General features: G+C 48.7%; 1 protein-coding gene across 1 annotated transcript; it reads left to right on the top strand.

Annotated features, from left to right (window-relative positions):
• The first annotated feature begins 19,230 nt into the window (after positions 1–19,230).
• LOC136457754 (uncharacterized) lies at positions 19,231–19,770 on the top strand. Its single transcript, XM_066457763.1, has one exon. The coding sequence runs from the start codon at positions 19,231–19,233 to the stop codon at positions 19,768–19,770; it is 540 nt and encodes a 179-aa protein (XP_066313860.1).
• The last annotated feature ends 3,140 nt before the right edge of the window (positions 19,771–22,910 follow it).

The following is a 22,910-nucleotide window of genomic DNA, read 5'->3' as shown; positions in this document are numbered from 1 at the left end:
CAACTAGTGCAAAACCGACCATTGTTCTTCACAAAACTAGTCTTGTGAGGAGCAAAGGCCGCCTTGCCTTTCTTGGGGGTATAGCCTAATCCCTCTTTGTAGAGAGAGGCTCTTTGGCTACCCAAGCACATAAGCAAGTGGTCCTCACCACCATAGGCTTTAGCTAAGGTGTGAGTGAGCTTATTGACCTCCTTCTTGAGGTTCTCATTCTCAACCATTAGTGGGGTATCACAAGTGAGACCATCACAACTAGATGAGGTGGAAGTAGAAGTACTACAAGAAGAGTTAGCGAGAGGAACAATGATAGGCATAGATAATGATTCATCAATTATATCACAAGTTAAGCCTACATTGCAAGTCTCAACATGCTTATTTTTATTTTGCTCATCAAGCAAAGAGGAATGAGCTTTTTCAAGCTTCTGGTGAGCCTTGCCAAGCTTCTCATGGGCTTTCTCTAGCCTCTCATGAGATGCATTGAGCTCATCAAAGGCTTGCTTAAGGGCTTTTAGTTCCTTATGCAAGCTTTTGCATTCCCTTCTCTTGATGTCAAAGTGTTCTTTAGCATCTTCTAGCATGTCAAATAGTTCATCCTTAGTAGGTTCATCATCATCACTATCACTTTCATTTTCATTATCATGTTCCTCATCACTTCCATCACTATCCCAAGTGAACACATATAAACCACCCTTCTTCTTCTTGAAGGTCATCTTGTCCTTCTTATCTTTCTTTTCCTTCTTGTCCTTCTTCTTGTTGTCATCATCATTGTCGCTATTGTATGGACATTGAGCAACAAGATGATCTTTGCTTCCACATTTGAAGCACCTTCTTGATACTTCCTTGTTCTTATATGAAGATTTCCTTCTTCTAGCATGGTACCCTTTCTTCATCATGAACTTGCCCAATTTCTTGACAAAGAGAGCCATCTTCTCATCATCATCATCATCATCATCTCATGAGCCATCATCTTCACATGATGTATCTTGCTTTGCCTTGCCCTTGGATGATGTGGCCTTGAATGCCACACTCTTCTTCTTCTTATCCTTCTTCTCATCTTTCTTCTCCTTCTTTTCTTCCTTCTCATCATCATCTCTATATTAATCATCGGTCATTATATCTCCCAACACTTGGTTTGGTGTCATGGTGTCCAAACCACTCCTCACTAGAATAGTGACCAATGTGCCAAATCTTGAAGGCAAACATCTCAAGAACTTGTGGGAGAAGTCCTTGTCCTTCACCTCTTCTCCAAGTGCTTTAAGATAATTGATAAGCACTTGAAGCCTATGGAACATCTTTGGCACACTCTCATCCTCCTTCATCTTGAAGCTTGCAAACTTCTCTTTGAGGATGTATGCCTTTGCACCCTTCACGGCTTGAGTGCCCTCAAATGACTCTTCCAACTTCTTCCAAGCCTCATGAGCCATCTCAATATTCTTGATTTGCTCAAATGTTTTCTCATCAATTGCATTATGAATAGCACTTAGAGCATTGTCATTGTTTTGGAGAAGCACTTTTTCGGCCGCGGTGGGGTGAATAGCCTATTAAAAATTTCTACAACAACACTTAACAAACCGGTTAGACAATTATGAGGCGAAGCAAGTGTTGCACTAGCCTACTAAAATAGCAAGCCACCTACCACAATTCTAGTTTATATAGTTTCTATCCACACAATAGCTATGACACTACACTAAGTTAGTGTGCTCTCAAAAGCTAACTAAAGAGCCACACTAACCAAACTAACAAGCTCTCACAACTAGCTACACTAAAGAGCTTGACAACTAATTTGCGGTAATGTAAAGAGAGTGAGCAAGAAGGTTATACCACCATGTCGAGGAAGAAGCCAATCAATCATAAGAATGAATAACAATGAAGACCAATCACCTCGGAATCAAATGATGAACACAATGATTTTTTACCAAGGTTCACTTGCTTGCCGGCAAGTTACTCCTCGTTGTGCCGATTCACTCATTTGGAGGTTCACGTGCTAATTGGCATCACATACCAAACCCTCAATAGGGTGCCGCACAACCAACACAAGATGAGGAACACACAAGCCACAAGCAATTCACTAGAGTACCTTTTGGCTCTCTGCCAGGGAAAGATCAAGAACCCCTTATAATCACCATGATCAGAGCCGGAGACAATCACCACCCTCCGCTCGATGATCCTCGCTGCTCCAAGCCATCTAGGTGGCGGCAACCACCAGGAGTAACAAGCAAACCCTACAGTGAAACACAAACACCAAGTGCCTCTAGATGCAAACACTCAAGCAATGCACTTGGATTCTCTCCCAATCTCACAAAGATGATGAATCAATGATGGAGATGAGTGGGAGGGCTTTGGCTAAGCTCACAAGATTGCTATGTCAATGCAAATGGCCAAGAGAGTGAGCTTGATCTGATCATGGGACTTAAATAGAAGCCCCCATAAAATAGAGCCGTTGTACCCCTTCACTGGGCACAACACGGGGTGACCGGACATAGGACTCCAGCGTCTGGTCGTGCGATGCACGCCACATGTCCCCTCTCTTCAAATACTGAGCGCCCAATCCCAATGGTCAAGTGATGACCGGATGCAGCAGCTCAAAGTGACCGGACGCTAAGCGCCAATGTCTGGTCATTTCCAGTAAGCATCCAAAGATGACTTTTCATGACCGAACGCGTTCGATCATGCTCGACCGAACTCACCCAGTGTCCGGTCACACGGTGACTCTTCTGTGCACTACCACATCAGCCAGACTAGACACACCCTGTTAGTGTCCGGTCACCAAGTGACCCAGCATCTTTGCTGTATCATTGACCGGACGCACCGGTCCCAATGAGACCAGCGTCCAGTCACTTCGTGACCAACGTGACTAACTCCTTTTCAACTCTATCTTCTTCACCCTTACTCAAATGTGCCAACCACAAAGTGTATCACCTTGTGCACATTGTTAGCATATTTTCACAAACATTTTCAAGGGTGTTAGCACTCCACTAGATCCTAAATGCATATGCAATGAGTTAGAGCATCTAGTGGCACTTTGACAACTGCATTTTGATACGAGTTTCACCCCTCTTAATAGTACATCTATCAATCCTAATTGTGATCACACTCACTAAGTGTCTCGATCACCAAAACAAAATGGCTCCTACCATTTATACCTTTGTGTTGAGCCTTTTGTTTTTCTATTTCTTCTTTTCAAGTCCAAGCACTTGATCATCAACATGGCATCACCATCATCATGTCATGGTCTTCATATGCTTCACCACTTGGAATGTGCTACCTATCTCATGATCACTTGATAAACTAGGTTAGCACTTAGGGTTTCATCAATTCACCAAAACCAAACTAGAGCTTTCAAAGTGTCGTTAGCTCAGCCCCTCTGGTTGCAGAAACCGAGGACGGGGTGACGCATGAAACACAACCGACCTCTACCAAACCCCATGGGGCTGGGAGGCTCAAGATGCCCGATCCTAGGTCAAGAGACCGAGGTTTGAAGGCTGGCTCACGAAGAGCCCGAGGCCACCTCGCGTCGAACAAAAGCCAGGGGGGAAACATAGATGAGCCCCAGCGGCATTTACCCATCCCGCCTAGAAGCTGACATGGTCATCCCAACCTTCTTGTTCAATCCAAACCTCTAGCCGAGCCCAAAGAATCCACATTAAGGGGGAATCTATTGGAAGGTGGGTTAAGGAGCAACGGAATGCCTCACGATGGCTTTGCCGACCCCAACACAAGCAACAGAACTTGATTCCATTCTAACATGCCCAATTAGCAAGCTCACCGAGCGCGTCACTCAAGCCATCGAGGCAAGTGACATTAACTCAACCCCTCTGGTTGTGAAAACTTTGGATGGGGTGACAGTCACAAAAATGAGCCGACCCTCGACCGAATCCCTGCTGCGCACGGGGGCTTGAGGAAAGTTGGACTTGCGAGGAGACCAAACGCACAGTCATAGAACAAGAGCTAAGATCCTAGGGAGGGGGTATGTGTGAATCAAGAGATGCTTTATCTTACTAAGTTTTGCTATCCTCTCCTCGATTTCTAGTGACATCTAACCCCAGCAAACAGCAAAGGGTCAGATCTCACTTGAGGGCTGATAAAGGTATAAGTACACCTTTGCTAAAATAGTCACTATGTTAGACCTCTTCCTCACGCTAAGCCTAGCGGCAAGGTTTGTGGAAATGAACAACTAAGCATCTCTGGTCAGACTACAAAAGGCCTACGCCTCGGCGGCTATGGTGTCTTTGCTCACCATTATGATCGAAGTTCTCCTCCTACACCTTGGGCCCTACGATCTTAACAAACGGAAGGGTCGGAATACGCGAGCCCCTTTTTTGCATACAAAAAGGGAAGGAAACAAGTTCAATCAAGCAAAACAAAGTTATGAATTTATTTTTATGATGCATAAGGGTCGGCAATTGTCCACAAATTACAATAATGTTCATATGAATTCATCCGACCTATATGACTAACTAGCCCCTCGGAGGGGGAGAACTATATCTTCAACTCTATCTGCTAGGTCCCACGCAAGAGGAGCCACTACCGCTGCTATCTCGTCTAGCTCAGAGGCTTCATAGCTAGGTGCAAAACTAAGGCTCATAGTCTCCAAGTCGATGCTATCCGCGTAATGCGAACAAGCAATCGTAAAGGCTTGGGTGATCCTAGAGCGAAGAGCTTCCCTCTCAAGCTGGCATACCCGCGCCATGATATCTACAGCATGGGCCACAAGCGAGCAGGTCCCCTCCAACCGCGCCACCTCTAGGTCATCACAGACCACTCCGAGGGTAGCGCGCAGGAGATCATGCTTGTTGTTGTCCGCCTAAAGGCTCCTCCGCGCCTTGATGAGCTCTATGGCTAGCCCGGCGGAAACGCCCTCGGCCTCTAGCCTCTGGGTCATCACAGTTCCAAGCTCGGCCTAGAGGGAGCCTCCCCGTAGTCTAGAGCAGCTTGTCTCGATCCTTGCACAGCCGGGAAACCACCTCAGCATCCTGAGTCGCTCTAGGGCTGTGAGCTTCTCCTCGGCTACTAACTTTAGGTCCCACACCTTCTCAGCCTCAGCTAGGAGGTCGAGGATCCGCTTGTGGGCTACAACATCCCTCTGAAGCAGCTTGTCCTGCTCCTTCCTGACTCTAGCGACCTCCTCCTCATCTCGCCGCACCCTCACCGATAGGTCCTAGAAGGCCTTCTCTGTTTCCCCCTCATGCCAACGGGCCTCGGTCTCCCACAGCCAAAGACTGGCCGCCTCCTTGGCCAAGGGAGTTGGCTCTACCACCCTCTGTTGGGCAAAAACCAGCTAGGCGAACACATCCCCATGCATTTGGGCCTCTTCGATGAGGTGGTCCCAGCTTTCCTTTTGCTCACGAAGGAACCATGATTTCTCCTGGCTACGAGCGATAAGGGATTGAAAAAAAGATGATGGTCAGAACACAAAAATACATAAAGAAAGAAGAGGGCAAAAAGCAAGATTAAGTAAATACCCAGCCAGTGGGAATGACGACATCGCATAGGGCGCCCCTGGCCTAGTGTAGAGCTTCTAGCATGGCCAAGATCCCCTCATTGAGACTCTCTCGCTCTATGCTCTTAGTAGCATCATCGAGCGAGAAGAGTGTCGATGTCGGGTCTTGTGGATCTATCCACTAGAGCAGAGGCTCGCCCCACGCGGCCAAGTAGCTGCCTCCCAATGCCAGGGCCAAGGGTGACTCCCCGCTAGTCCTCTCCACCACTGACACAATGCTCGGGGACCCCTCGACCATGTCCCCCTCTGTTCGGCCCATGTCGAGAGCCGTCATTTGGGCCGCCGGAGGTGTGGGTCACGCCGCTGCCTCAGGCGCCACCATGGTGGCATCTGGCCATGGCTCGCCTATCATGGCTGCCACCACCTCCACCTACATCGGTGGGCCTCATCTGCCCACGTTACGCCCACCGCGGTCGGCACCACGAGCGCGGTCGGAAGCTCCGACTGACCCATCGTCGGTAGTGGCACCACCTCCGTCGTCGGTTCTTCAGCGACCTTTGATGGCGCCCTTTGAGCCCCCACATCTGCTTGTCCCGCCGAGGGCACGGGCGTCACCATGGGTGGCGCTTGACCGATCGATGAGGCAGTAACGTCGGCGCTGCTCCCGCCCAAAATGGGTGCGGCATTGATCGACGGCCGCCGCCTTGCCTGGATGGCGACGCTCTTCTTGGGCGGTAGTACCAAAAAGTTGCCTCGTCTCAAAATGCTGCAAGAAAAGAAAAGGCATAAGTCACGCTAAAAACTGAGAAAAACTGAGAAAACAGAGGAGTTGAGGACTTACATTGGCGTTGTTGGGCATTGGATATGTTTGGGGGCCGAACCCCCAAGTCCCTACTCCACCTCATCGGGATAGGGCCATTTTGAGCTCGCCCCTGCTCCCGGGCAGAGGGGCTCGCTTCTCTTGCTTCTAGGGGTGTGGCGGTGGAGCCATCCCCCTCCATCAGCACCTCGGTTGTGGCAGCAGATCCGCCTGTCCCTGCTGACTCTTGGGGCACAGTGGCAGATCCGCCCACCCCTGTTGGCTCTTGAGCTGAGGTGACAGGGTTGCCCCCCTCCACTGGCACCTCGATTATGGCGACAGATCCATTGGCCCTTGCTAGTTCTAAGGGCGGTTCGATGGTCCGGCCCGTCTTCGCCGGCCTCACGGACGCACTTTCCCCTCTAGGAAAGGGGAAAGGTCCCAACCCCTACAAAATTGATCGGGCACCTATCAGCAGGTCCTCGCTCTCTAGGTCACCACGCTCGGTGTCATCAACTACCTCCTCATCATCTTCCTCATCATCGTCATCGTCATCGTCACTGTCTGTGTCCTCTCCTCGCTCTCGTGCCCATAGCTTCTATTGTTTCTTCCTCCTCTCGTCCTCCTTCGCCTTCCTCTACCGCTCGGCCTCAGCGCAGTTAGATGCTGTCATAGACGGGTCCTTTGGCAGTGGAGCCGGGTGATCCATAAGGATGAGTTTCTTTAGCTGGTCCCCCTATCTCAATATTAGCATCAAGAGGTCAGGAGTTCAATTAAAAAGGAGGCACGAGGAAAGAAAACTTACAAAGACAATGTACCCCGGTTCTAGCCACATTAGGGGGTGCCCCGACACTGGATACACAAACTCAAGGACGGCGCCGGCATCGTCCCACGAAGGCTCCATTGCCTCCTTGATGCGCTGCGCTACTTTGGAGGGGGACAACGCTACCTCGGTGAGCATCATCCCATCGAGTGACGCCCCGGGCATCATCATGTGCAGGGGAAGCGCATGCCTCATCAGCGGTGCCACCCTCCTTGTATCGTAGGCGCCGATGATGCCTGACCCCTTTAGGCCCCCTCTCCTTCAAGATTTAGAGGGCGGTGAGGTGGTTCTAGATCCTCTTCTTGTCCTTCTCTAGGACTCCCCACTTCTTCCATGAGTCTGGGACCTCTTTGATGAGGCGCCTGGTGAACTCTGGTAGAGGGCGGCCACGTCATTCTTGATGTAGAACCAACATGAATGTCACCCCGTGTTGGAGGTTGATAGACGCATTGCTGGGTATTTCCTGACCTGGTTGTTGCAGAGTTGGATGTCGGTGCATCCCATCGGCGTACTCAGCTCCTGATTCTTCTCCTGCTTCTACAAGAGGGTGACGGCAAAGAAGTACCACCATAGGTCGAAGTGGGGACCAATCCCTAAGAATCTCTAACACATGGCGACACACAGAAGTGGGGACCGGTCCCTAAGAATCCCCAAGATGTGCTGGATTCTATTGGGATTGAGGTGCTACAACTCCACCTTGTAGTAGTGCAGCAGTCCCAGAAGGAATTTGTGAGCGGGGTTGGCGAACCCACGCTCATGAAAGTGAGCGAAGGACACGACATAACCATCGGGCGGTGATGGCGCGTCCTCATCGTCGGGCAGCCGCCACTCCTTGGTGGTAGTCCGTGCAGAGAAGACCATGGCGGACAAGGCCCTCCAGACACTGGAGGGTGATATCAGAGTGGCACCATTGCTCCATTGGAAGATTGGGGTGGGTGGATGCGAATTCGACAATGGCTGAGACACGGATGCGGGGGGCTTAGGCGATTGGTGGTGAAGGTTGCAGATGCAAAGGCAAACAAGCAAAGTATGAAACCCTAGGGGTGAACCCTTTGGTTTTATAGGGGCAATGGATGCGAGGAAACCAACTGTCCACCTGGATCTCCATGCCTGCCATGATCCACCACAATGTCACGCCATGGGATATGCGCCTGCAATCCCAATCCTTTCCTGTGGGAAAATCACCAGACGTTTTGCCTCCCCGAGCGGACCGAGACTCATTACGAGTAAAAGGAATATAGATCAAAAGCGAGTCTATGACCCATCTGGGCCTAGGAGTCCAACGGTTGGCCCATCAATGGGTCCAACAGCCGCTCCAAACACCCCTACAAAGGGTGAAAAGAGCTAGGCCCCACAAATGGCTAGCGCCCAGGCGCACGAGCGCCACAGGCATATCGGCCCACGATTCAGTCTCAGTAAAGCTTACCCTAGCCGAATCCCCAAGAACGGGATGCCAGGACCCCAATCGAACTATCCAGCTAAACAAACATCAAAACTCACGACCACACCCACGAAGGGTCTGACCTTGGCAAAAAAGGAATCACCATCCCTAGGGCACGCCATGGGTGATAAGAGAAAGCCAAGGCCCACAGTCCTCCCTTTCGAAAAAACCTCTGAAGGAGTATTCTACTCCTCTGTAGGCTCAGGGGCTACACCCACTGGGTGCACTCGTGCGCAATCGCTGGTAGGTCAAAAAAACTTGGAAGGAGTATTCCACTCCTCCGTAGGCTCGGGAGCTACACCTACCGGGCGTGCTCACGTGCAATCGCTGGCAAATTGAAACATCCCCCAGATGATTCTACTCGAATCGCCCAGGGGCTTGGGGGCTACTGTCGAGGACCAAAAGTAGGGTACCCAAAGAAGAGGGGTTGATACTCATCAATGCTAATTCATCAAAGCGATCAAGAACGCAACTACGTTTCCTAGTGGGTCCCGCCTCATCCAAACCACCAAGGCTATGGGCTTTGTTTCATCTGACGTTCGAGGGCTGGCTCCGCCTCGCCTGATATCGGAGGACAAACTCCATCTCACCTAACCCTTGAGGGCTGGCTCTACCTCGCCCAACATCTGAGGGCTATCTCCGCCTCACTCGACGTCTAAGGGCTGGCTCCACCTCACCCGACGTATGAGGGCTGGCTCTGCCTCGCCCGACATCTGAGGGCAAACTCCATCTCATCTGACCCCCGAGGGCTGGCTTTGCCTTGCCCGATGTCTAAGGGCTGGCTTCGCCTAGCCCGATGTCTGAGGGCTAGCTCTGCCTTGCCCGACGTCTGAGGGCAGGCTCCACCTCACCCGACATCTAGGGACTGGCTCCGCCATGCCCGACATCTAGGGACTAGCTCTGCCTCGCCCGACGTCTATGCGTAGCTCCTTCATAACTACACACGCAGATAAGGTAGGGCACCCAAGTCAACCGCAATACCGAGGACCATACCCTATGCGTCTGTAGGAAAGTACCATCAGGATATGACAAGACGGGCTCTTTAAGCCCTTCTAGGCATGTTAGAGCCCGAAAAATGTTGTAGGTGTCGACATTTGTCTTACAGTGTTGTGGGCGCCGCCATTTGCCCTCGGGCATGGTTCCTAACAGAAGCACATGACAACCACTACAGTCTAGGAGGAGACTCGCATCACCTATAGTAACAAACGTGTGGTCACTGCACCATCTGCTCCCCATAGGGCCACAGATCAGCACCCTAGTCCTCCGCGCCACTCATCGGAGCAGGATGGGATGTGACATCTTGCGGACAATGCCAGGACATGGAATCATCAATGGACAGACGCCTAGCACGGCCCTATCAGGATTAGCGAACATGCACCCGGCGTAGAGCTATTCCTGGCACCACCTGCCATGTCGGTGGGGCCCGCATAGAGGAAAAGGAAGACCCAGCATCTTTGAAGGACCTCATTGGCCTCTAGTTTTCCTCTTTTCTCCCATCTGTATGCTCTGCTCTCCCTTGGCCTATAAAAGGGAGGACAGGGCACCCCACTAAAAGGGGGGACCGATCAATTCAAGACACCATGCATCACATCACACACAGCTGAGCAGCAACCATGCTCTCAGCGCCCATTTGACCTTTCCATCAGAGACTTGGGACCTATCCCTCTCTCGCCCATTTGTAACCCCTACTATAAACTTTTCAGTGCTAATAACACGAGCAGCAGCCACAAACTAGATGTCGGAATATTCTGCCTGAACCAGTATAAACCTTGTGTCTTTTAGCATACCATCCGGGTCCAACACGTAATAACACAAATTTACTCGTTGGTGTTTACTCGAAACACCGACAAGTCACATTTACATCTCATGTCTGTCCTAATGTGACATTCTATGTTTTTTCCGTGCAAAATGGGTTATATCATTATGGATTTATTCTACATATCAAGTAGTTACAACTAATGGAATAGGAGACATGAAGTATAGGCATACCACCTTCTCTGCTATCACGGTAATCCATCTGCTTACAACTTTGCACGAGTGTGTGGTGACCCAGAATCTTATTGGGTGGCCTTCTTCGCTATCATGGCAATCCATCTGCTTACAACTTTGCATGAGTGTGTGGTGGCCCAGAATCTTATTGGGTGCCTAGAACGCATAATAGTTCATTATCTCTTTTCTTATCCAACATGCTAATGTTGAGGGTTAATTTATTAGTGCCAATGATAACTTATCTACCGAGTAAGTTTGGTCGATCATCTAATGTCTTCTGCATAATATAGTACCTTACGACCTGTTATCTTTAATATGAATGTCTTTTCCTATCTTGCAGAGAACAAGTATTGATGGCAGCTGATTAGAATCCTAACATTATCTATTTGAATTTTTGTCTTTTAAGACAATACTTAGTTATTAAGTTATTCAGAACAAAAAGTTCAAAATGTGTTCTATTGGCTATAGACATATAGTCAGTCTTGTTCATCACAAATTGATGTTAGATTGACATTTCTAAGCAAAGCGTCTTGGTTAGGTAGTGGCCACCATGGCAATAGGATGGTTTTTGCCACTTGTCTAGACTTTGCTTTTTAGAGTAGTAGTTGAACTCTTGAAATCAGGTGTGGTTTCGGAGGTAAATCAGGTGTGGTTTCGGAGGTATTTTCCGGTGCCTATATGGTAGACCTTCAAAGGGCATTTAGCTAAGAGAATGTAGAGAGATAGAAGAACACCACACACCCCTTAGGTTGGGTGGCTCTCATATATATATATATAGTCACAAAGGACTTCGGTAAAGTTACAATTAGACCCCTAGAAATATACATATTTAACACCCTCCCCCGCAGTTATAGTGGGAGGTTTACAGGCGCATAGACTAGACCAAAAATAGTAAACAACTGTACAGGCAGGCCCTTAGTCATGATATTTGTGAACTGATGCGAGGACAACTGAAAGGTCCTAAATGGCTAGAGGGGGGTGAATAGCCTATAAAAAATTTCTACAACAACACTAAGACAAATGGTTAGACAACTAAATGACGAATCGAGTTTTGTGCTAGCACTACAAGTGTTGCAAGCCACCTATCCACAAGTCTAGTTGCTATAATGTCTATGAATCAAAATCAATGGCTATGTCACTACTTCTACTACTAGTGAGCAACCTAGAAAGAGTAATTACAACTAAATAGGCTACTATACTCACTAGCTACTACTAGCACTACACAAGTATATAGGAATGTAAATATAAGTGCTAGGAATGATGTATCGAGCTAGGCAAGAGATCAATCACAACGAATGCCAATGAAATCCTCGGAGACAAGGTGACACAAAAAAATTTCCTCCGAGGTTCACTTGCTTACCGGTAAGCTATGTCCCCGTTATAGCGATTCACCCACTTAGAGGTTCACGCGCTAATAGGCATCACATGCATAACTCGCAACTGGGTGCCACACAACCAACACAAGATGGGGATCCACAAGCTATGAGCAATCCACTAGAGTCACCTTTTGTGATCACCCACAGGGAGTAGGTGCAAGAACCCCTCACAAGGTCACCGGAGTCGGCCACGAACAATCACCAACATGTGTTGAACCTCCACTGCTGCTCCAATACGTCTAGGCAACGGCAAACGCCAAGAGTAACAAGAAAACCACAGCAAATCGATCCCTAAGTGCCACTAGATGCAATCACTCAAGCAAATATACTTTGGATCACTCCCAACTCACTTAGGATGCACAGCCAAGCAAGAGAATGAGTGGGAGAGATTTGGCTCAGCTCAAAGGATTCTATCACATGTAAGAATGACAAAGAGAATGAGCCAAACACGATCAAGCTCTATTTATAGAGTCCCCAAAAAGTTATAGCCATTATGCCCTTGGGGAGGTCCAAACTCAGGCTCCAGACCATGGTTTTAGATCATCTATAGCGAAGGCCCAGACCCTTGGAAGTCACCACGTGTCACCCGTTCAAGCGCGCTTGTTAGATCTCTACGGCCACTAAAGAACGCGTCAAACTACGCAGTATCGGACCCTAGAACCGGACCAAGGTCTAGACCAATTCAATTCAGGGTCCGGATGTACACAGAGAGGTACCAAAGAGGGAAAATAGATCCAGACCGAGTCTGAACCTGGCTTTCGGACCAACTCAGGTCCGATGCCCTTCTCAGCGCCAGCCGTGAGCCACCACATAGCCCTTGACTTCAACACCGATCGAGCGAACCCACATGAGCCAGGGTTCAAAACCCTGCCCTAGGTCCGAGGCCCCTGCACGTGCGTGAGCGCTCGCACCGGCATCCCCATCGGACTTAGCGGAGATGGTCCGAGGCCACGCCGCTACTCGGTCTGATGCTACTGGCGCCTGCTCCCAACCACACTACTGTACCCGCGATGCCCTAGGTCTGAAGCACCAAGACCGTTGTGCACCTCTCTGCCACGCCAAGAACTAGGACCCGACCCATGTGTCCCTAGGTTCAGAGACCGTGCCCAGGGTCCAAAGCCTGCAAGTCTCTTTCAAGCATTATTCCTGAACCAAAATTTCTTGTACACAAATGGGAATTGCTGGTTGTCGGTCCCTCAATTTGAGCGTCCTATACACATCCGTATTTGCGCCAGGATCATGCACAAATACACACATATCACAAGAATGGTACTCAGATATATAATCAAAGGTTTTGAGCTTTATTGATAACTAGAAATAAAGCCTTACAACAGTGGCCCAAAGGGGTATGGTCACAGGCTATATATCTAGCGAAAGACTACGGCCGTGAATGTAACACCCTCGGTGTTATGCCCTCAACAAATTACTAAACCATGTCATGAGCATCATGTTTATGTGATAATGCATGTGATGGAAGGTGTAGATAACATTTTTGTAACATCAGAAGGTCAATAAAAATGTTAAATGATAAGCTATTCCATAACTCATATGTATAAAGTAGGGTTTAAAACTATTTTTTATTGAACAAAAATACTATAGAACATATATGTGGCGCTTAAATAAAGTTGGTGTCGGGTTCATAAACCTGGGGTCCCTAATGGGCTCGCTTCCCTACAAAACTCAGCCCAACAGGTGGGGCAACGACAGCACACGCCTGGGCTGGCCCAGATACACAATAACAAGCCAAGACCATGATCTGGTCCCCGACCAGCACCTCCAGCCTCTGGGGGCAGGCCCCACACATGCCCGACCTCTAGGTCAGGGGCTCCGCCTCGCCCGACCTCTAGGTCATAGGCTCTGCCTCGCCCAACCTCTAGGTCACAGGCTCTGTCTCGCCCGACCTCTTTCTCTGACCAATGATATGTTGGACCTCTGCTCGCTGCTCTTTCCCGATCGACATGGTTGAGGATGACTGGGAATGACCGACCGGGGATGCTCGCTCGGTGTGGGCCTAGGGAGTAGGCGAAGCAGATAAGGTAAGGTACTCAAGTCAACTGCAATACCGAGAACCATACCCGGCCATACCCTATGCACCTGCAAGACGGTGCCTCCAGGTCATGACAAACGGACACTATACAACCTTCTAGACACGTCAGACCACAAACAGTATTGTGGGTGTCGACGTTTGCCGTACCAAGCGAACACGGTAGAGCCTGCCAGACATGTCTGGGCATAAACAATATTGTGGGCGCTAGCAGCCATCCCGTACCCAATGGCATGAGCAACAAGATTAGGCAGCACACATATACACTTTCTCTCTTTCTCTCTGACTTGTAAGGCCATCCCTTTCAACTATAAAAGGGAATGCACTCTCTCCTAAAAAAGGAGGCTCTCTCTCTCTCTCGAAGACTCTCTCGATGACTCAAGAACATAATAGTTCAATAAGCTTTAGAGACACACAGAGCATACGCTCCGATACTGAGCATACGTTAGAACCCCCGTCACTCTTGGCCACTTGGTTCAGAGTCCGACCGGGCCTCTAACACCCCCCTTCTCATTCCTTATTCATTTGTAACCCCACAACAAACTTCGAGCACCTGGGCTCAGGAATAAAGTCGCCGACCAACCTCAACTAGATGTAAGGCCCACTGCCTGAACCAGTATAAATCCTATGTCAATGAGTGCTAGGCCACATCCGATCACAACACACAGCAAAACTACAAATATTTACTTGTCGGCCACATTTTGCACCGATAGTTGGAGTATGGACTTTGTAGATGACAATGAAATCCTTGCTGTTGAAAATAACATTGCTAGCCAACATTTCTAATATCCTAGAAATGCAACTTAGAATCAAATTTAGCTCATAGACTTGGAAGATTTTAAAATATATAGACACCTAGACAATGCCATGTTTGGTAATTTATTTTGCAAAATCGGGTTAAGAAAAGGTGTTATGTTTTAGCTCGGTTTGGTAGCCTCATATGCCATCTTGAGCATGGTGAAGATGGTTTAGGTGTAGAAGAACCGTTTAGTTGTTATAGGTGTTTTAAAATGCGTGCACGACACGTTTTTGGGTCGGTTGGCCAGGTGGACGCGGTCACCACGCTCGGGCGCACGTTGTCACCGCGCGTGGCTGGCCGTGGCTACCTCTGGCCTAGTCGCCACTTGCCTCTACCACATGGAGCCACTGCTACTGCTTGCATGGCCGTGCGGTGCAACTGGCTGTCCCGCCGCGCTGCTGCACTACCCACCCGCCCCGCGTTGCGACACAGTCGCTGCCAGTGTCGTCGCCTCACCATCATGTCCACGCTTCTCTCTGCACCTCTGTGCCACTGTTGGCCCTATTCGAGGCCGCTATTGTCGCGCGCACGTGGCCATGCTCGCCGTCGCCTTGCCATTTATGGAGTTGTGCCGCGTGGGTCATGGCCGGTCGGGGACACGCACGCCTGTCCTTTGTGTCTGTGCGCATGCCTTCCTAGTCACGGCGAGCACGTTTTGCCAAGGCGAGACCATGTTGTGCCACCTACCGGCCTATATCTCTCTCTCTGCTGCCACCATCAGAGTCGCACCCGACGCAATTGACCAGCGAGTGGTCATCTCCTTTTGATTCCGCGTGCCTGTGTCTCCGCCATCAAGTCCTCTTGCTGCCTGACCCCCACCCCGCCTTGAATGGCGCCCGGTCGAGCTCCAATTTGGCGTTTTTCTCGCCGCCGTGCCGATAAGGCCATGTCCGACCATGGACGAGGGTAGCCCTCCTACCGTCTCTCCTAAGCCAATTCACCTGCACCACTAGTTTCGCCTTGCCTCCCTCTCCACCTTGTGCACATCAGTGGAACCGCTACCGCCTCCCCGTCACTGCTGACGCGACCGCGCCACCGCGGTGCGTCGCCACATGGCTCGGCCGCACCTGACCACACCTCCTCCCCCATCTCCACCCCAACCATCACCTTGGCTAGGTCCACGGTAGTCTACTGATGCTCCCTCGCTAGCCAGTTAGGTTCTTAGGTGCTCTGGATCATCGGGGCAGCTGCACCGCCACCGCGGACGGCCGCGCATCACTGTAGCTCGCTCCAGCGTGTCCTGCCGCCCCGTGTTGCTGCTTGGTATAGGCGGTTGGACCGTAGTTAAAGGTCGGCCCGACCGATGGACCAGCGTGAGCCTCTTGTGGGTGGCACGGTCGTGCCGTGTCATCACCCACCACACTGCCGTGCACTGAGTCACTGGGGGTGCGCGTGGGTAAATTAGGCAAAAGCCAGGGGATTAAGTGAGAAGGTCTAAGAGAGGAGAAAATAGTGTTAGTACTTAGTTGTAAATCGGGAGAAGTTCGAGGTCTCTTTTGCAAAATCATCAACACGCGCAGGACTCCTCCGCCGCAGGCCGCGCCAGCGGGCCGCTGCGCACGCGCAGTGTCACGCAGGCCACGTGGGAGGTTTAGTTTTCTTTTTCATGAGGAATTAGCAATGGTTTTCTAATTTAATTTTTGAGCTGATCTTTGGTAAATCATATAAAATCTGTAGGTGTTCAAAAAATATGAAACAAATTTTGTTAGGTTCCTAAAATTGTGTTCTATCGGTTGGTGTATTTAGTTCATGTTTATACGTGTTGATATTAGGAGGTATAAGATCATTTGAGGATGATTAATAATATTAAGTTAAGTATTGTAGGATTTTTTATGGTAAATTAGTGATGGCTTTAGTCCTAGAATTTTTATAGTAGCTTCATTGTATTATTATGTGCTTACTGTAATTTTTGTAGCCTTAGAATAGACTAAGCATTAGGTTAGTTAAATGCTCTTCGTTTCAGTATACATTAAATTATTAGTAGAAATAAAGATATACCCTTAAATTGCAAAACTGAGTGTTTGTTAGTTGAATCCAACACCTTGCTTGATGAAGATGATAGGTAGCTTAATATCTTAATCATTACAGCTAGTTTAGTAGCTTGGTATGTGCATTCTTAGTTTAAGAGTTGCTGTTATCTGAATGCTAAGTGTTACATCATCATCGCATGCATATAAAGAACGAATTGACGAAGATCGTGACCGCCGACGATCACAAGTTCGAGGAGAGAGAGATCGGTTCCTTGGAATATGAAAGCTGGCGAAGAGATGAACCGACTCCAATTGAATGAGTTCTGTCGTTCTGGAGTTGGACTCATACTGGGCCCGGTTCCTTTTAATTTTCTGCCCAATACAAACACTGGGCTGGGCTCTCTCCATCACTCTATGGCTTGGCCCATGAAGTGTGCTCTCAATGCACAAGGTGTGAGGGGTAACCAACGTGGGATGAAAGTAGAGCATATATATGTTGCTGTGGTTTGTTTGTGTGTGGTACTGTACGCACACTCTAAAGAGACTTAGGGGGTGTTTAGTTTCCCGGACTAAATTTTAGTCCATGTCACATCGGACGTTCGGATGCTATTTAGGAGAACTAAATATGAGTTAATTATAAAACTAATTACACAGATGGAGATTAATTTACTAGACGAATTTATTAAGCCTAATTAATCCGCCATTAGCATATATTTACTGTAGCACCACATTGTCAAATCATGGACTAATTAGGCTTAAAAAAATCGTCTCGCAAATTAGCCACAATCTGTGCAATTAGTTTTTTTTTGTCTATATTTAATACTTCATACATGTGTCAAATATCCAATGGGACAGGGACTAAAATTTTCCTATAGAAACCAAACACCCCCTTACACAATTTCATCCCCTAGGGGCACATCTAGCCGGCCACTCCTCTGAAGAGCATGGCGTCGCCATTTCCGATTCCGCCGGGTAGTCTTGTGATCAAAGTAGAAGATGAAAGGGAGAGTGATGTACCCGGGCATATCACCACCGACCAAGAGCTGAGGGACATGTTCACCAAGGACGTCCAACGCCGGCTCGAGCTCATCAGGAGGAGGAGGAGCCTACAACCCTCTGGCAGTGCTCAGTTGCAGCCTCCCCCAGCCCCACCGGTGAGGCACAATTCTTCACTTGCTTCCTCCTTTTCATTTATGCTGAACTGTTGAAGGATGTGAGTTTGAATATTGAAGCGTTGTAGTTTTTTTGAAAAATGTAGTTCAGATTTCAGCGTTTTTTTTCTCGAACATGCAGGAGAGCTGCATATCATTATATTAAAAAGAATAAAGCAGTGGGTTTAGAAACCCCGTACAGTCACACACCTACACACCCTTTTACATCTAATATTGTACCTCTCTCTCAAATTCAAACTTGACCCAAGACCACTAGAGAGGAACTCACACATTGGCTGGCTCTAGAGCAAGGAGTTTTTGTTTTATGTTTGTGCTTATGTATTTGGTTTGTGCATGTCTAATCATAGAAGTAATTTCAGCTAGAGAAAAAGTGTCGAGTAGCATTTTTCAGTTAAGTTATGATTGCTAAGCAGAGAAAACGAAAATACTGGTTCTAGGATTGCATGTGTTTCTTTCTAATCTTCAACTTCAAATTTTTGTTTTGATATAATCTCTCGGTGACATAAGGACCCAATCGATTGACACTTGCAACAAAAACATACTACAAGACTTGTCGGTTCTCGCCTTATTCGCTTCGCTGAAAAGCCAGGTTGAAAAGTAATGTTCGCTGATTTGTTTTGATATAATCCAATGGATTGTTCGCTTGAACTTATCAGCCTGGCTTATCAGCCAATGTTATAGTGTTTTTCTCTCATAACAAACCAGCGAACAGTACTTTTCAGCCTGGCTAATATAAATTTTATGGTAGTGATGGCCTTGAAAGCCTAGTACATGTACTCTTCTTCAGTTGCCTTGTGATGGTGTCTTTCCTCAAATGGTAGTTCATAATGAAGTGCTAGAATTGTCACCTGTAGCTGCATTTTTCAGTTAAACAAACATGGTGTAGAAAGATGATACTGCAATTAATTTAAAGAATAGTTTATTGGTGGATAACACAAAGTTTGTCTTAGAATCAAACATTAAGGGTCCTTTGTTTTTTTCTTTAACTGGCACACTTACTCCTTCTGACATTCTTTCTTCATTTGAAGAGGAAAGGACCTCTAACTGTAGGATTGTAATGTGGAAGGTTCTGTACATGGATTTTAAAAAGTATGTCAGTACATTGTCAAATTTTACACTTCTGAAAAACTAATAGGACTATACATGATGTTCAGCAACCGCATAGTTAGATCCATCCATTCCAAGTTTCACGCTTGCATTCACTTCATCTTTGTTACAAATTGGAGATTGCATTGTCGCGTACGGTAGATTCTGTCTATGACCTGTTGTGTGACTTGTGTACTTCCTCACTTCTTCTCAGGCACAGCAAGCACCCCTGCCTCTGCCCCCACCGCCACCGCCACCGCCACCACCTCCACCTCCACCAGCGCAGCACCACCCATGCACAAAGAGGCTGGCAATCGGACCGCCTCCGGGGTTCGCGGGTGTTCACACGCCGCCGCTGAAGCAGTACCAACGCCGGCGCAGCCACAACAACCGGCGCCGCTGAACGCCCACCCCGCCCCAGCCCCACCCCCACCCATGCTGAACGCACAAAGGGTGGGGCAGGCTCCGCAGCCAGCGGCGCCAGGCGCACATGGCGCCGCCGCCACGGAAGTGCCGCCAGTGCACGCCGCCAGCCCCAGCGCCGTGCCCGGGCTCCAGCTCCAGCAAAGGACGACGCCCAAGCCACGTCACCCAGCGGCGAAGAAGAAGCCCACCGTGCCGTGCACCTTCTGCGGCGTGCTTTGCGTGACGGCGTGGAACCTGAAGCAGCACGAGCAGGGGCGGAAGCACCGGAACCGGGTGGCCTACCTCGCCGGGGAGATGAACGTGCGGTGCAAGGTGTGCGACGTGCACCTCTCCAGCGGGCTCAACGTCGAGCAGCACAACGCCGGGAAGCAGCACCGCCTGCGACTCAAACTCAACAGAGGAGCCTGAAACGCACGGTTGCCCCTTTTACTTCAGTGGCGGCACATGCTTATGACTTGCACTATCCGCTGGAACTACATATGTGACTTAAAACACTATATGTCATGATAGTGATACTCAAACTTTGGACACTGTTTATCTTCGTTAGCATCTGCTACTAGAACTATCATTTGGATTATTGTGTACTCTGTAATGGATTCTCAGATTTGTTGATGTGTTTGACTCTGTTATATCCGGCTCCTTATTTATGTGTGTAGTGTCTTCGATGCAGTGGTTATTAGGATTGTTTTATGTGTTCTATTCCATTATCTGTCCTTTGAAATCCTGTATCGTGAAACATATTTTGTGTTCTGAGGTCTCTGAAAGTGGGTACGCGTATCCATCTTTTCATTGCATTGCTAGCTCCAACGACAGTACGTAAGGTGTGGTTGGCAAAGTAAGCATAGCACGCAGCAGTGAAAGATGACATCTAGCTGTAGAGCTCCAGTTTGCATCGCCCTCTCCCAAGTCCCAAAGTGGCCAATGAATAAGCCCAACGGACTATTGGGCCTTGGTCACGCGTCCTGATCGGGGGCGCCCAACCCTACATGGTTGGTGGGCCCCGTCGCACTGCGCTATATATAGAGGTGGGGGCCGGCGGCTCGAGGTACGAGGTTCACGTGAGCCGCAAACCCCACCGACAAGCCCTAGACCGATCTAAGAGGGCGCGCAGCTAGCGACGGGAAGCTCCACTGACTTCGCCGTCGTCACTGCTACGCCGTCTGTCTGCACTACATCGACGTCCGTGCCACCTCTACTCCACCCGTCGCTACCCGTGTGCTGCCTCCATCACCGAAGCTGAGATGGCCGGCTCCGCGACTCCCTCCGAGGGCTCAGGTTCAACACCAACACCTCTCTCTTCATCTCTCCGATCTTTCCCCTCTGTTCATCCCGTATTCAAAGGAACAAACCCTAGATCTACTGCTAGAGATCCTAACTGATGTTAACAATGGCATAAGAGCCAGCCTATCTAGTACATGGATCTAGATCAGGAAAAACAATCGAAAGAAAACCTAACCCTAACTCTAGAGAGTTCGGGAAAAGGAAAGAAAGAGAACCGATTTCAAATCGGAAAAGAATCCAAAATCGAAACCCTAACCCTAGCTAAACAGAGAAAGGATGGAGGGGAAGGGATCCTACCCGGGTCCTCTCCCGCCGTCGTCACCGCCATGGTGCGGGAAGGGGACCGCGCCGCCTCGGCGCGCGGGAGAGATAGCCGAGCCAACAACAACGAAAACCGAATGAAAAGAACCTAACCCTAACCCTAAAAGGGTCAAAAGAAATAAGATGGCGTGGTGAGGACCTACCTGGACCTCCTTCCCCATCACCGCCGGCTGTCTTGGACGCCGTGCGGCAACAGTGCACGGAGCCGCCGTCGACTTTTGGCTGCGGCGCGGCGCCGTCGCCCAGACCGCTCGACGGCGGCGAGCTCAGCCTAGGGCGAGCTCGCGCGTCGGCGAGGGGACCGACAGCGGCGCCATCCCTTCCTTTCCTTCCGGCCGCCATTGGAGGCTCCGCTGTGGCTCTGGTGCGCGGCGCGAAGAGAGAGAAGGGGAAGAGAGAAATGGAACTAGGTTTTGGGGGAGGCGCGGCCGGCCGGGGTTTTGATGCCCCAAGCTGTGCGCTCAACCGTCCGATCTGGATGAACGGACGGAGATGATCGGGCCGGCGATGCGGACCAGGCGGGCGCGCGCGTCGATCAGCTTTGCCGGCCTAGGCCCAGGTTGCGGCCCAGGTGCGGCCGGGCATCGCGCGAATGAAGTGGGCTGGGCCGTTTTGGCTGTTGGGCCAACAGAAAAGGACTGGCCGAAAAAAAGGGCCATGCGGCTGGGCCACTTGGGGCGCGCGCGTTGGGCTCCGCGAGCTGGGCCGCGCGTGCGCTGCTATGGGTCGAAATGGCCAAACACAGTGAAATAGAATTAAAAGATTTTTCTAGAAACTTTTGATGCATATTGGATGAATCTGTATTGCATTTTTGATGCAAATTTCTGTACAAAATTTATCCGACGATATTTTTTTGTTTAGTAAATAGTAAAGTTGCTTCTGGAAAATAGAATTAAAAGATTTATTAAAGTTTCCGCTGCGTACTTAAAAATTGTTGTTTTCATTATTAAATTCGAACCGACGGGAGAATTTAATTTTAAAAATAGAAAAATTTTACAGTTATTATAATGTTGTTATTATTTTGACCAACGTTGATTAATAGCAATATTATAATATTGATGTTATTATGGTTTTTTGTTATGCATTATTTCTATTTCTGCCCAACGGTGATGTAGATTTAATGTATAAAACAATTGTATGTTTTAATTTTGACCAACGTTAAACTAAGGCATGCAATTGTTGTTGTTATCATTTGTGTTCTCACACTATTTGAATTGTGTTTTCAGGAGGATACAACTTGATGAGTTGTATCAAAGAGATCCCCACTCTAAAAGGTGATAACTATATTGAGTGGAAGAAAAAGATAGACCTGGCTTTTATCCTCGCTAAGGTGGACTGGGTTGTCACCGCACCGTGTCCCAGAGAACCTGTGGCACCGGTGAGGGAGACAGATGAGACTGATGCTGCATGGCAGAACAGAGAGCGGGACTTTGCTCCCGTAAAGATATCTTTTGACCTTGAAAATAGAAAGTGGGTCACAGCCAATAAGAAATGTTTGGCTGTGATAAAGAATACAATTGAGCCTACAATAGTGGGCTCAATTCCAGACTATGACACGGTCACAGAGTACCTAGAAAGAATAAAGAGTCAGCTCACTGGTTCTTCAAAGACATATGCAACCCAGCTGATCAAGCAGTTGGTAACAGAAAGGTACTCTGGTGGCGGCAATGGCATTAGAGAGCACATACTGAGAATGAGAAATCTGGCATCTAAGCTCAAACCAATGGATTTGGCACTCAAGGATGAGTTTCTTATTCATTTGATTTTTGCTTCTTTGCCCAAAGAATTTGACACTTTTATTGTTAATTACAACATATAGCCTGAAAAATGGGATTTAGAAAAGCTCATAGCCATGTGTGTGCAGGAGGAGGAAAGAATAAAAGTTTCACAAGGTGGTACTGTCAACTACCTAAAAGATAAGAAAAAGAACTATAATAACAGTTCTT

This window comes from Miscanthus floridulus, chromosome 1 (assembly GCF_019320115.1).
Source record: "Miscanthus floridulus cultivar M001 chromosome 1, ASM1932011v1, whole genome shotgun sequence".
NCBI lineage: Eukaryota > Viridiplantae > Streptophyta > Magnoliopsida > Poales > Poaceae > Miscanthus > Miscanthus floridulus.
Note: the sequence above shows the minus strand (reverse complement) of the source record. Positions and strands in the feature narration are given on the sequence as shown.